Below are 12,517 nucleotides of genomic sequence, written 5' to 3'. Positions count from 1 at the left end.
TTCTCTATAGTTTTAAAGATGAAATTTCAACTTCAGACGCTGGTTTCCTTGTGATCAAAACATGTGACTCCCTTCTGCTCACGTTCCAAAGTGTAACGCACTGACTCAATGAATCAGTGGACAAAGTCACTTTGAAATGTTCTTAATCCTATTGTATCTCACAATTAGTACATTTTAGAAATATTAGGTTTTCATTTTAATCCAAATGTGTATACTGAAAATCTTGTCCTAAATAAGTAATGATAATCAAAGGTAATCATTTATAGATTTTTGTTCTCGAATTAGAGACATGTATATCACTATTCTGAATTGAAAAGGGAGTTCCTTCATTTTTCTGAATTAAGACAATGTCCAATGTCTTAAAATGATTTAAGATGTCATGAGAATTCTGTGAAATACCCATCCTGGCTCTTTTTGTTCAAACTATCATGATACATTTTTTAATCGTAAAAAAATAAAGGTTTTTGAGTTAATAACATTCCTGAAATAGTTAAAAATTAGAATTGGGGCCATCCCCCACTCTGGATGTAAAACATTCGTTACGCTGACAGGCGTTTGACCGATGAGTCATAAACAGCAAAAGCAAGGTTACAACGAGGCTGTCTAAACAGTTACCAGGCAACCAGGTCTATGACCTTAAATTTAACAACCTGAACTTTAACTCCAAACTCTCAGCCTGTCAACTGTATGATCACAGATTGCAACCTGTAAACACATTAACCACTGCTAATCATGCAGATGTACATTTTCTCTGCTGTCACCCCGATCTGTTACCGACTTCAAAATATTTTCCCGCAAATAAGGAGCACTGAATAGATTTTCATATTTACTTTTAACACTGTCCGATAAAAGCATAGAATTCAGAGTAAGGAATAAAGTTGTTGGCTGGCTCCTCCTCCTGAACTTTGGAAAGCTTGATTTTTCCTGCCAAAGGTTTATCCCTCTTCTTCATGTGGAGAGACTGAGCGTCAGGCAGGTGAGGAGGATTCATTTAATCTTTTTTCCCCTCAAAATACACAGTTTAATGCTTTACAATGAAGTTAAACAATTGCAAATAGGAAGCACTGATTAATAGTAAATAATTTGTGAAATCCATCATTCTGAAGACAATTATTTACAATGTCTAACTAAAAGAGATTAGACCAGTAATAAACTGATTAAATGCATTAATTACTCATAAAACCTATCTTCTTCCAAGACAATTAGAAAAGAATGAAATAGAAAAAAAATCAAACTCGGCGAACAGTTTTAAATATGTGTCTATACATATTCAATCTCTCCTATTTATGACAGTATTGCAGTGTTTCAGTGCTGCTGCAGATCCCGTGAATCCCGTATGTGTATTTCTATGCATATGAAAAAAGAATTATAATGGATTAAATATTAAAATAAGGAGAACATTAGTTGCTAATGGGTAAAAAAGGGATATTTTTTAAACAGACATGTGTGAAACCATTCAAATGAAAACTATTTGCTTTCTTCCAGAGATGTCTGAAACCTGGGTGGTGGTGTTCCTCCTCCTGCAGGGTAAAATCAACTGTTCTATGGAAGTTGACTAGGCATTAGAGCAGGTTGAATGAATTTTATCTTATATGAAATTATCTTTCTGGCTCTGTAGGGTCACTGGCCTTCATGATCCACAACAAACATGGTAGCCTATGTCTGGAGGACTCTGGGCCAGAGGTTCTGCTGAGGAGGTGCAACTTGGAGTCTGAGGCCCAGCAGTGGGTCTGGTTCCAGCAAGACATGCTGATGTGCTTGTCCACCTCTAGGTGTCTGTCTGCCTGGCACACAGACCCTGTCCGGACCCAGTCCTGCGAGGGTCCCGGGGTTGACCCCTCAGGACTGAGGTGGGATTGTGATCGGGACCGACTGATCAGCAGGAACTCTTCCATGCTCCTGTCCTCGGATAGACACCATCTGACTCTCTCCAAGGAGGCCAGGGAGGCTACATGGAGGTCTGTAGACAGAGGAGACATCTGCCTGGACCCACTCAGTAAGTCCTGTAAAGTCTGGAAGCATCAAACATGTTCTCACAAGCAGATAGAGTCCTGATGTTTATATAACCTCTATTAGAGACAGTTGAAGTCCCTTCCATAAAAGTCACTATCAGACAATATTATCACTATCTCCAAAGTAATTGAGGTGACTATCCTCAGCTATATCATTAATGACAGCCAATCCATCTCTGATCTGTAAATACCGGTAATAATAAAAATAATTTTCTTACCTTTTACACAACATTATAATTCTTTAGAGTTCAATTAATAAATTGGCGACATGATTCCGAGCCCTCAGTAATTTACTGATTTTAGAGTAATACTGTAGTGCCCTCCAATAAGGCACTTCATCTAGACGCCTCAGAGGTTTCAATAGATTCCAAGAAAGGTCCTTTATTCCTTAAGTGCTTTCAAAGTTAGCTAAAATAATTTGTCAAAACTCCTTCAAACAAAATCATGAATGAAACTCTGTATTAACTTAAAGTTTCCAAAAAATAAAAAAAAAAATCGATCAATCAATTAATCAATTGAAATACCATTTAACTGCTGGCATCTCCAAACATATTCAACTCTAGCTGATCTTTATGTGTATAAAGGCTTGCCCATTTAACCCCTGGTGTGCCACAGAGGTACACACGTCTGCTAGTAGGTTTCACCATCACCATAGACAACTAAATAATGGCTGGTAAAAAATGCTGACCTATTTTTGACATATTTTCATGTCAGTATTCAGGCATTTATTGTTTGGGTAATCTATTCCATACATTTTGGGCAAATCATTTTATCACACCAAAGTATTTTTATGTATTTCATTTGATACTTCTCAGGCAATGTATTTAGCATTATTATAGAATAATAATTTGTTGATTTTCTTTTTTTTTTCCTTTTTTTCCACAGGATTCAGGAGGGCGTCTGAGTTGGAGCAGTTTGAAGTGGTAGAGATGGACAAGGAGGTCACCATGACAGAAGAGCAGAGGAAGTTCCTGCAATGGTACTACCGCACTGAGGACTGTGAGTTCTGATCTTCATTGTCATACTCACCCTTCTCATATGTCACAATGACTGAGCTGTGGGTGTTTCGTCTGCCTTTTTCAGCGTCCCTGTGGACCTTCGTGCTGCTCGGTCTGGCCTTTGTTTGCCTTCTCATAGGCTTTCTCCTGCTTGGAATGGGAGCCATGGCCAGCAGGTAATAATAATAGTAATACATAAGATTTGTATAAGAATCGACCTATGACCACTGGGAGCCACCGAAGTACCCTGAGTTGAGGCCCCAGATTGTCCCAATACTCAATACTATCTAAATTAAAACAATTAATTAAAACAGCTAAATTAATTCCATTAATACTCTAACACAGGGGTGGGCAAACTTTTTGACTCAGGGGCCGCATTGACTATTAAAATTTGACAGACGGGCCGGGTCACCACAAGATCCAATATGTATTTGTCAGACATTTGTCTGAACATTGTCTGACAAATCACCTTGGTTTGGTTTTGAAGGCTCTGACATTTACTTGCATTTCATGCACAAACCAGTTTTTCCCTTGTAGCTCCACGTCTAGCTCATTCATGTGTCACTATGTCCACAGCAAAGGCTAAATCACTAAGCCATTCTGTGTCATTCAGCTCAGGAAAATTCTCAAGTAGCTCCAAAAATGAAATAATCTCCTGTTTGAGCTCCCACATTCATTGACCCAATCATTCAATCATTCACATCAAGTATGAATTCTGTACCAATCTTTTGTGGGACCGATTAAAAAGACCAACGGGCCAGATGTGGCCCGCGGGCCTTAGTTTGCCCTCCCCTGCTCTAACGCTTTTGTGTAAATGGAGGAGGACATCTTCAAACAAGTCTTGCATGTACAGTAAATGCAAGAAATTACAAGCATTGGTGATTCTGCCATGAACTTTGTGATTTTGATTTATTCTAATTCTATTAGATCTATAATTCATTGAATCTTGTTCTTTTGGTGTTTGTATTGAGTTCTTAATGAAGAAAATTGATGAAATATTTTGTTCTTGATTCTGATTTACTGTTCTGACAATTTGTCTGCCTGCAGAAACCGGAGACAGATCGCAAAGTACAAGGCTGCAGCAGCTCTGGCTCACAGGAACCAGCAGGAGCTGCAGGTCATTTCAGTGCTCCAGGATGACGCCTCCTCACCGTCACTACAGAGGCAGCAGGAGGTCAAAACTCCCCCAACTAATGGGGACGTAACCCCAGTGCAGCCAGGGAGCATCCTAGTCACAATGAAGGATGGAAACACCTCCTGCGCTTTCTCTGATGGTGCAGCTGTGATCGCACCTGAGCAAGAGGTGGAACAGGTGTCCAGGGAGCAGGAGCTGGAGGAACAGTTTAGGTTGGAGCAGGATGCAGAGCAGATGACAGAGGATTTGGTAGAGGTCGAGGAAGAGGTCCAGGAAGAGGTGAAATGCGAAGTTTGGGAGAATCAAGAGAAGATGAAAGAGGTGGGGGAACACCAAGGAGGGGAGTGATGGGGTTCATAGAAATTGCAGATTACAGATCACTGCTCCAAGTTGTCTCAACACTGGCAAAATTGTTTACATCCTCCGTCTAATGATCTGTCTGCTTGCTGGCAAATATCTGTGTCCTAAAAAGTGTTTCATGATCAGGGCTTGCCTGACCAGATTAAGATCAGATTATAATCCTTTCAAATATAACCGCATGTATTGTATGATGGGTAGAAATTACATGATTTCACAAGAAGGTTATTAAGTTGTTTGTACAGCAGTATTGTCCTGTATCTTCCTCATGACTTGATTAAATTTTGAGAAAAATGAAAATTCACTTGTTGGGAAATTTAACAACTCTCGACAAAAGAAAAAAAAAAATCTATTTGAAATAATCGGCAAAAAGGAGAGGCAAAAACTATGATGATTTCACAGATAATGTATTTTCCATGTCCTCTTTTTTTCATATAATTGAAAATGTAATGAATCTCTGTGAAAAAAATGGTAAAATCAGCAATAAACTCGCCACAAAATGGAGGAGGAAACCAAATGGTTTTGACATAAAAATGTATTGATTATCACAAAACTCCAACAAGATGGTGTTTATATAATTGGTTCGGTGTTTGTCCTTTCCATTCATTTATTTCATTGTAACTTGTTTTTGGCATCAGTTAAATGGCATTTTTTTAACCTCTGATTTATGACAAAATGACATTTTATGATTAACTTTTTCAAACCATACTTTCAGGATGTTACTTGTGATGTCTTAAGGCCATAAACAGTGTGCTAGTCTCCAAACAGGAGGCAAATGTTTGACCTAAGATCAAGGGGGTAACATAACTATTAAAAATATAATACTTCTGTGTTTTCCAGGTTTTTGTGGCAGAACAATTTTGTTACTATGCTTTTTAGCATGTGTAAAGCCATGATACAATTTGCTGTTTTTTCACTACAACTTTACACAAATTCAGTAATTGGGACTAGATGGAGGAAATTTAACAGAGATTAGGACTAAATGGAGGATGTGTGTTTCGACGAGGAAACGATGGCGGAGATGTGGAGGAGTTTAATACTTCAACACAGAGACACCAACACACAACAATAACCTTGAACGTGTGGGATTGCCCATATCTACCCAGTATCTACCCAGCTTAACCACGCCTCCCAGCCATCAGTCCAGATCTGGGCATTTTAAGGCTCGCGTGCCACATCTGGCCCGTTTTGCATTTTTATCCCGCCCGCCAAACAATTTTCTTTGAATATTTCAACAAGTATTTTCAATCAATATTGAATTTATAAAACGTAATTTTTCCTTTTGTAATTTTTTTTCCAAAATAACGTTGGTCGGTACATTTATGTTATTATTAATGATTTTAAAATTGAAATAAAATGCCAAAAAATTGAAATATTGAATTGCAATTTTCATTTTGTTCACCTAGTTAGCCCATGCGTAAAAATTAAATAAGTAATGTTGCCCGCCAGCCAAAATAATTGCCCACCCCTGCCTTAGTCTCATGGGGTGAGAAGCCACAGCGTCAGCCACAAGGAAGGTGATTTGTTGTAGTGACCCGTGAAGGGAAAAGCTGAAAGAGAGACTTCCCTTACATCAGGGGAGGGCAAACTACGGCCCGCGGGCCACATCTGGCCAGTTGATCTTTTAATCTGGCCCGCCAAAGATTGGTACAGAATTCATACTTGATGTGAATGATTGAATGATTGGGTCAATGAATGTGGGAGCTCAAACAGGAGATTATTTCATTTTTGGAGCTACTTGAGAATTTTCCTGAGCTGAATGACACAGAATGGCTTAGTGAATTAGCCGTTGCTGTGGACATACTGACACATGAATGAGCTAGACGTGGAGCTACAAGAGAAAAACTGGTTTGTGCATGAAATGCAAGCAAACATCAGAGCCTTCAAAACCAAACCAAGGTGATTTGTCAGACAATGTTCAGACAAATGTCTGACAAATATGTATCATATCTTGTGGTGACCCGGCCTGTCTGTCAAATTTTGAAAGTCAATGCAGCCCCTGAGCTAAAAAGTTTGCCCACCCCTGCCAGTCATGTATCAAATTTGTCTCTAATGAACCAGATTTCCCATGTTTTCAAATAAACCAAGTAAATAGTTAAAAAAGCTAAAATTTTGCCAAAAAAAAAAAATCAGAACTTGAAAATGTAAGCTATTCTAGAGGATACAAACACACACACACACACACACACACACACACATACACACACACACACACACACACACACACACACACACACACACACACACACACACACACACACACACACACACACACACAAAAAATTGCCGTTTTCTCATTTATTGAAGCGGACTGTTCCACCTCCCGGCTGATAGGTGGCAGTGATGATCTGAAAAAGCTGGTTGATACTTGTCACTATGAGGCGGAAAGAAGAAAACCCGGAAGTGTAATAGTAAACATGGCGCTCTCCTTCACAGTGTAAGCAGGTATGGTGATGTCGTGAATCTCACACGACATTTATTATATGTGTCGCCTGAGTATTTTGCCGAGTAAGTCTGAGCCAGACTAGGCCGTGTGGCACGGATAGTCGGTCTTACAGCGGTGACCCGATGTGAGGATGAGGAGGGACGTCCTCCAGCTGCTCGGGCGGTGCTGCGCCCACGGCGGTACGAGGAGACCGCTGTCAGTATCTGTGCCTCCGTCCCCGCAGGGACTCCCGGCGATACCGGGACCCCCGTGGAGGCTCATGTTCTTCGGATCGGACAACTTTGCTGTGGAATCCCTGAAGGCCCTCGCATCCGAGAGGTCAGAGGGAGAAATCTGTTCACATTTAATCCATTAAACAATAATTGTTTGACGTAATCGGAAATCAGGAGCAAACGTGACTAAATTAGCCCACAACGTTTGTTGTTTTTTTTCCTTATGCGTCGCGAAGTTGCATCTCGACTTGGACCTGTTGTCATCGATCGAAGATCAATAATCACTTCTGAATTCTGCTGATGACATTCTTGCTTGTATTCTGAAACCACTCTGTACTCAAGAAGAATTATTCACACCAATTTCTTTTTTAAACAAAGCTTTAAAATGATGCTGTATCAAGATAAGTCCCTCCTGCCTGTCTGACATTCTTTACTATCTCTGCTCTGACAACTAGTGATAACAGTAGGGATGAAAATAAACTAATTTGAACTTTTAAGTGTTACATTTATGAGAAGTAACCTGGAAAAAATAGAATGTACTTGATGTTTATAGTAAGAACTTGTTCTTACTTAACAAGTACTTAGCATCACATGAAAGGGAGGGCAGGTATTGATGTAAAATAAAATGATCCATAACTCCCTGTAAATGATTCAATACAAAGTCACTCTGACCGTGTGAGGAGGAAGAGGTTTTTGTTATTTCTGTGAGCTAAAAGTTGCCAATGAAAAATATAATTAAATGCTTATTGTGTATTTACTACATTTCTTTCTTGTGTTAGGATGGGCCTTTAAAGTTGTTTTATTTTATAATTTACTCCCTGTTGTTTCTGCCATTGCTGTGCTTACGGTTGTAGTAACTGTGTTCAGGAGGTTTGGGTTCTTCTCAGTCTTCTCATAAAGTTGGCTCTGACTGGCAGGAACTCCAGTGGTGGGGTGGTGAAGTCCCTAGAGGTCGTGACCCTGAGCGGCGACGTCCCAGTAAAGAGATTTGCCCAGCAGCAGCAGCTTAAGGTGCACAGCTGGCCCATCGGAGACCTGGAGTGGCAGTTTGATGTTGGCGTGGTGGTTTCCTTTGGATGTTTGCTGAAGGAAGCGCTGATCAACAGGTTTCCATAGTGAGTTGCATCTTACCTGTGGTCACCTGTCTGACCACAAACAAACTGCAAAAAACTACATCAATCACTTTAACTCTTCGCTGTGACACTATTAGGTTTAGTTGAAATAAGTGAGGGAGAAGGTGGTTGATGTCAGTTTTACGCTGTGCCCTGGAAAACATTTGAAATTTCCAAAAATAAATAAATCAGAGGGCACAGAAACCTATCCGGAATATCCTGTATGTGTTTGGAAGCAGAAACATTCATCAAAACGAACCATGAAATATTCAATCTGGTTTTTTAACACGCACCGCGTTAATCCTCCAAAATACATTTCATCAAATTTTTTTGCCTGATATGGCAGAGAGTTGACAGACACGCTGCCATTTTGGTTCTGATTTGGAATCAGTGTCCAAAAAGCATCAATAGTATTCATCCAATCAGGTGTAGCCAGCAAGCAAAATGCTGGCTTGGATTTGTTTATTCAAATTCATTGTGTGTCGCAAATTTTTGCAGCCTGTCCATGGAAAGAGCAATTTTTTGTGTGAACTTTTCAAATGTTAAAGCTTTTACTTTGGCGAAAAAAGCTGAGTCCTGGTATTGATTGGTAATGGTCATTTGCAGTGGTATCCTGAATGTCCACCCGAGCCTCCTGCCGCGCTGGCGAGGCCCAGCGCCCATCTTCCACACCATCCTGCAGGGCGATACAGTTACGGGCGTCACCATCATGCAGATCCGCCCCCACAGGTACCAACTAACCCTCTGGTTTTTTTTTTTTTTTTTTTTTCCTTCATTTTGACAGTTTAACCTTCATCTCATGTCACCTCTGGAAAATGTGATTCAAGGTTCGACGTGGGTCCCATTCTCAGCCAGGAACTGCATCATGTCCCTGAATTCTGCACGGCTGACCAGCTTGCCAATACCCTCGCCACCAGCGGAGCTCGGCTGGTCAGTTTCCTCCTGAATCTAAAACAATACAAAAAAAAACCAAAACAAAACAAAACAGCTCCTGCATTTCACAAGTCCCAAACCCTCTTTGTTCAGGAAGATAACTCCAATGCAAATTTCTTTGCATTTATTTTTCTCCAATTTTTCAGGCATTTTTCCTCTTCTTCTTTCTTTCAGGAAATTTAGTGCAAATCCTCACATTATTTAGGTCAACATAAAACTTTTAAAATGACCTAAGTTGTTTTAACTGATTCTCAGGAAATTTATTTATATTTTTATAAGTGTACATATATTATTAAATTAATTCTTAGGTAGTTGTGAAATGGATTTCCTGGTAATTCTGTTGAGTGACTAAACCCTAGTGCCAGTAGATCAGCTCTACAGCCTCCTCTTATGTTTGAAGCCAGTTTTAATGACTGCATGATGGTTAGATTGGGATACTTTTGCAATGTGACTTCGCAAGCTGATGTGTGTTTTCTTCTGCAGCTGATCAGCACACTGAAGACACTGCCGGTGAAGTTGGCTCAAAAGCGGGAACAGAGTCAGACAGGCGCCACTTTCGGTACGTAGGTTCGAGCCCCATCAATATCTGCCCGACCCTTCGGCAGGGCAGCAACTCATCTCCGTCTCACCCTGTAGCCCCAAAGATCAGCACAGGGATGAGCTGGCTTAGATGGGAGGAGCAGACCTGCGACCAAATCAACAGGCTGCACAGAGCCATTGCATCTCGGGTAACTGAACTCATCTCAGGTCAGGTCAGTCCAGGTCCAGTACAGGGTCTCTTAACACCGCCACTCCTATGCTTCAGATCCCTTTGAGGACAAGCTGGATGGGCCGGACTCTAAAACTGCTGGACTTCACAGGACGGTGTCACATCTCTTTAGCAGGTCAGCATCAGCTCTTCTTTCTGTTGATTTCTTTCTTTCTGTTTCAGACTTCCAGTGTCATATTTTCAGATTTGTAGCTGAAAATATGCTTTTACAAATGAAGTGTGACGAGGCCCAAATGAGAAAGAAACACTTTCAAGAAATTGAATTATAAATTGCAAGAAATTTCAGCAGGAAGTACAAGAGTTTAAAGTAAAATAAGCTAAAATTGCTTTGAAAACAAGCAATTTTGAATAAAAAATGTCTGAAAACAATCGATTGTTTTCAGACATTTTTTATACAGCTTTCTCAACTTACAACCCTCCAGCAGGGGCTGAATTTTTTTCTGGCGCTTTTGAAGGTGAACAAAACTGTGTGACTTGTTTGCAGACGAACAGGAGAAAGCAGTTCCAGGATCTGTGACTTTCCTGAAGGAATCAAACACGTTAGCTGTTTGTTGCAAGGTCAGTCTCTGGAGTTGAAAGTTTTTCTACTGAAACTTAGATCTCCTTCACACACACAGGTATCAAAACCCCCTTCACAAAGCATAAACAGATTTTAACTGACTTGTTTATGTCAGAATAATTGACTCCAGGTGCCAAATATCCCTATTTATGATATCAACCCTCTCAGGTTACTTCTCACAAAGATTAGGCATCTTTAGTCGTCCTACTTTAAGACAGAATGTTTATTGTTATGGTAAAGTATTCATAATAATAAGTCTGAGGATTTTTTACACAAATGTTTCTCTCTAATTATTAGTTTATTTTTAATCAAATTTTCAGGATATATTTTGTAATATTCCGATCATAATAATTGTCAGCAGTACTTTTGCAGCCATAAAGAAGAGAGTTTTCTTTCAGTTTCAAGCCTATAAAGTTATTTGGAAGCAGGGTAATCATAAAAACCAAGGAAATGCCTCAAAGTATAAAGATGAATTGCATGTATGAAGTGAACCCAGTCAAAATCACGTCGACTTTATTTGTGCCGCTTTAGTTACACCTTTCGCCGCTAAGGGGCAGCGTTTGACAGTGTTTTTATTATTAGACCCGAGGAAACTGTTTTTTTTCAAGAACCAACAATCCGTTTACACACATTGACACATTCTCATAAAGCATAGTTTTATCATATTTGAATTGGAGCTGCAGGAAGGTCTCGAGGAACACCAAAGAGAAGATTTATGGACACGGAGAGAGAGGATATGAAGGTAGTCTGTGTGAGAGGGGAAAATACAGAGAATAGGCTCAGATGGAGAAGGTTAACTCACTGTCGTGAGCCCTGAAGGGAAAAGCCGAAAGGAGAAGAACTTTTATCATATTGGTCAGTACTACATAATTTTTTTTTCTTTGTTTAACAACATTTTCTGCAATTGTTCCACCCAGTGAGATGGAGATAAACAAAGATAAGGCCTGGGTTTCCAAGCACAATCAGAATTCAGTTATCTTCTTTACTCCAGGACGGCTGGGTGGGCTTCAAGGCCGTGGTTCTGAAGAAGCGTCTGACAGCCGCTGACTTCTATAATGGCTACCTGCACCAGGCGCTGCGGATGAGGACGCCACATCGTGACCCAGCCTCCATGTTTGTCTGCCGGACAGCGGAGACTGAGCCTCATGAGAATCTGACGCTAAGAGGAAAGAAGACGAACTATTTATCCTGAGGGAAGCAGGCAGATGTCATGGTGCACTCTGAATGTTCCTGGTTTGAATCGTAGACTTTTATTTTCTGTATTTAATGAATTTATTAAAAAGAATTTATGTCTCTGACTCAGCACCATAAACAAATGATTTTTCAAATAAGAAGTAATGTTTTGGTACTTGGTATCCGCTGATCATGTTGATCATGTAGATCGACCGGTAAATTGAGACCATCGCCTCTTGGCTCAGCTCCCTCTTCACCACGACAGACCGGTACTGAGTCTGCATCGCTGCAGACACCGCACCGATCTGCCTGTCCATCTCCTGCTTCATGCCTTCTCCAGGTCCACAAAACACATGTAGACTGGTTGGGCAAACTCCCATGCCCCCTCGAGGACCCTGCCGAGGGTATAGAGCTGGTCCTCTGTTTCACGACCAGGATGAAAACCACACTGCTCTTGCTGGAACCGAGGTCCAACGACCCGGTGGATCCTCTTCTCCAGATGGTCTGCCAGTCCAGCGGCACTGTCCCTGACAATAGCAGCTCATCCATCCCTGGGGCCCTGCTACTGAAGAGGTTTTTGACTGCTTCAGCAACTTCCGTGCCCAAAATAGGTGTGCTGCTCCAGAGTCCCCCGACTCTTCTTCCTCATTGGAGGGTGTTTCAACAGGGTTGAGATGGTCTCTGAAGTATTTCTGGCCTGCTAACCCCTTCCAAGCTGTTGGATGGTGGACCAGAATCTCCTCAATGCCCACTGGAAGTCCTTCTCCGTGGTCTCCCCAAGCTCCTCCCATGCCTGAGTTTTTGCCTCGGC

The 12,517-nt window shown here is 40.8% G+C and overlaps 2 protein-coding genes across 3 annotated transcripts; both read left to right on the top strand.

Moving 5' to 3' along the window:
* The first annotated feature begins 915 nt into the window (after positions 1–915).
* LOC147235586 (uncharacterized) lies at positions 916–5,017 on the top strand. Its single transcript, XM_086143704.1, has 6 exons — positions 916–976; positions 1,486–1,527; positions 1,619–1,996; positions 2,898–3,011; positions 3,096–3,186; positions 4,058–5,017. Exons 2-6 carry the CDS (start codon positions 1,488–1,490, stop codon positions 4,491–4,493), a joined length of 1,059 nt encoding a protein of 352 aa, XP_085999830.1. The 5' UTR covers positions 916–976; positions 1,486–1,487; the 3' UTR covers positions 4,494–5,017.
* Positions 5,018–6,896: 1,879 nt separating this feature from the next.
* mtfmt (mitochondrial methionyl-tRNA formyltransferase) lies at positions 6,897–11,874 on the top strand. Of its 2 annotated transcripts, none has more exons than XM_086143702.1 (9): positions 6,897–7,266; positions 8,087–8,275; positions 8,879–9,001; positions 9,100–9,202; positions 9,689–9,764; positions 9,842–9,933; positions 10,011–10,089; positions 10,459–10,532; positions 11,525–11,874. In XM_086143702.1, exons 1-9 carry the CDS (start codon positions 7,079–7,081, stop codon positions 11,723–11,725), a joined length of 1,125 nt encoding a protein of 374 aa, XP_085999828.1. In that variant the 5' UTR covers positions 6,897–7,078; the 3' UTR covers positions 11,726–11,874. The 2 variants fall into 2 exon arrangements, with proteins under 2 accessions (XP_085999828.1, XP_085999827.1); XM_086143701.1 differs by having other exon boundaries at positions 8,078–8,275; positions 11,525–11,869.
* The last annotated feature ends 643 nt before the right edge of the window (positions 11,875–12,517 follow it).

This window comes from Fistularia commersonii, chromosome 3 (assembly GCF_037954325.1).
Source record: "Fistularia commersonii isolate RoL2024-O1a breed Wild chromosome 3, RoL_Fcom_v1.0, whole genome shotgun sequence".
Taxonomy (NCBI): domain Eukaryota; kingdom Metazoa; phylum Chordata; class Actinopteri; order Syngnathiformes; family Fistulariidae; genus Fistularia; species Fistularia commersonii.
Note: the sequence above shows the minus strand (reverse complement) of the source record. Positions and strands in the feature narration are given on the sequence as shown.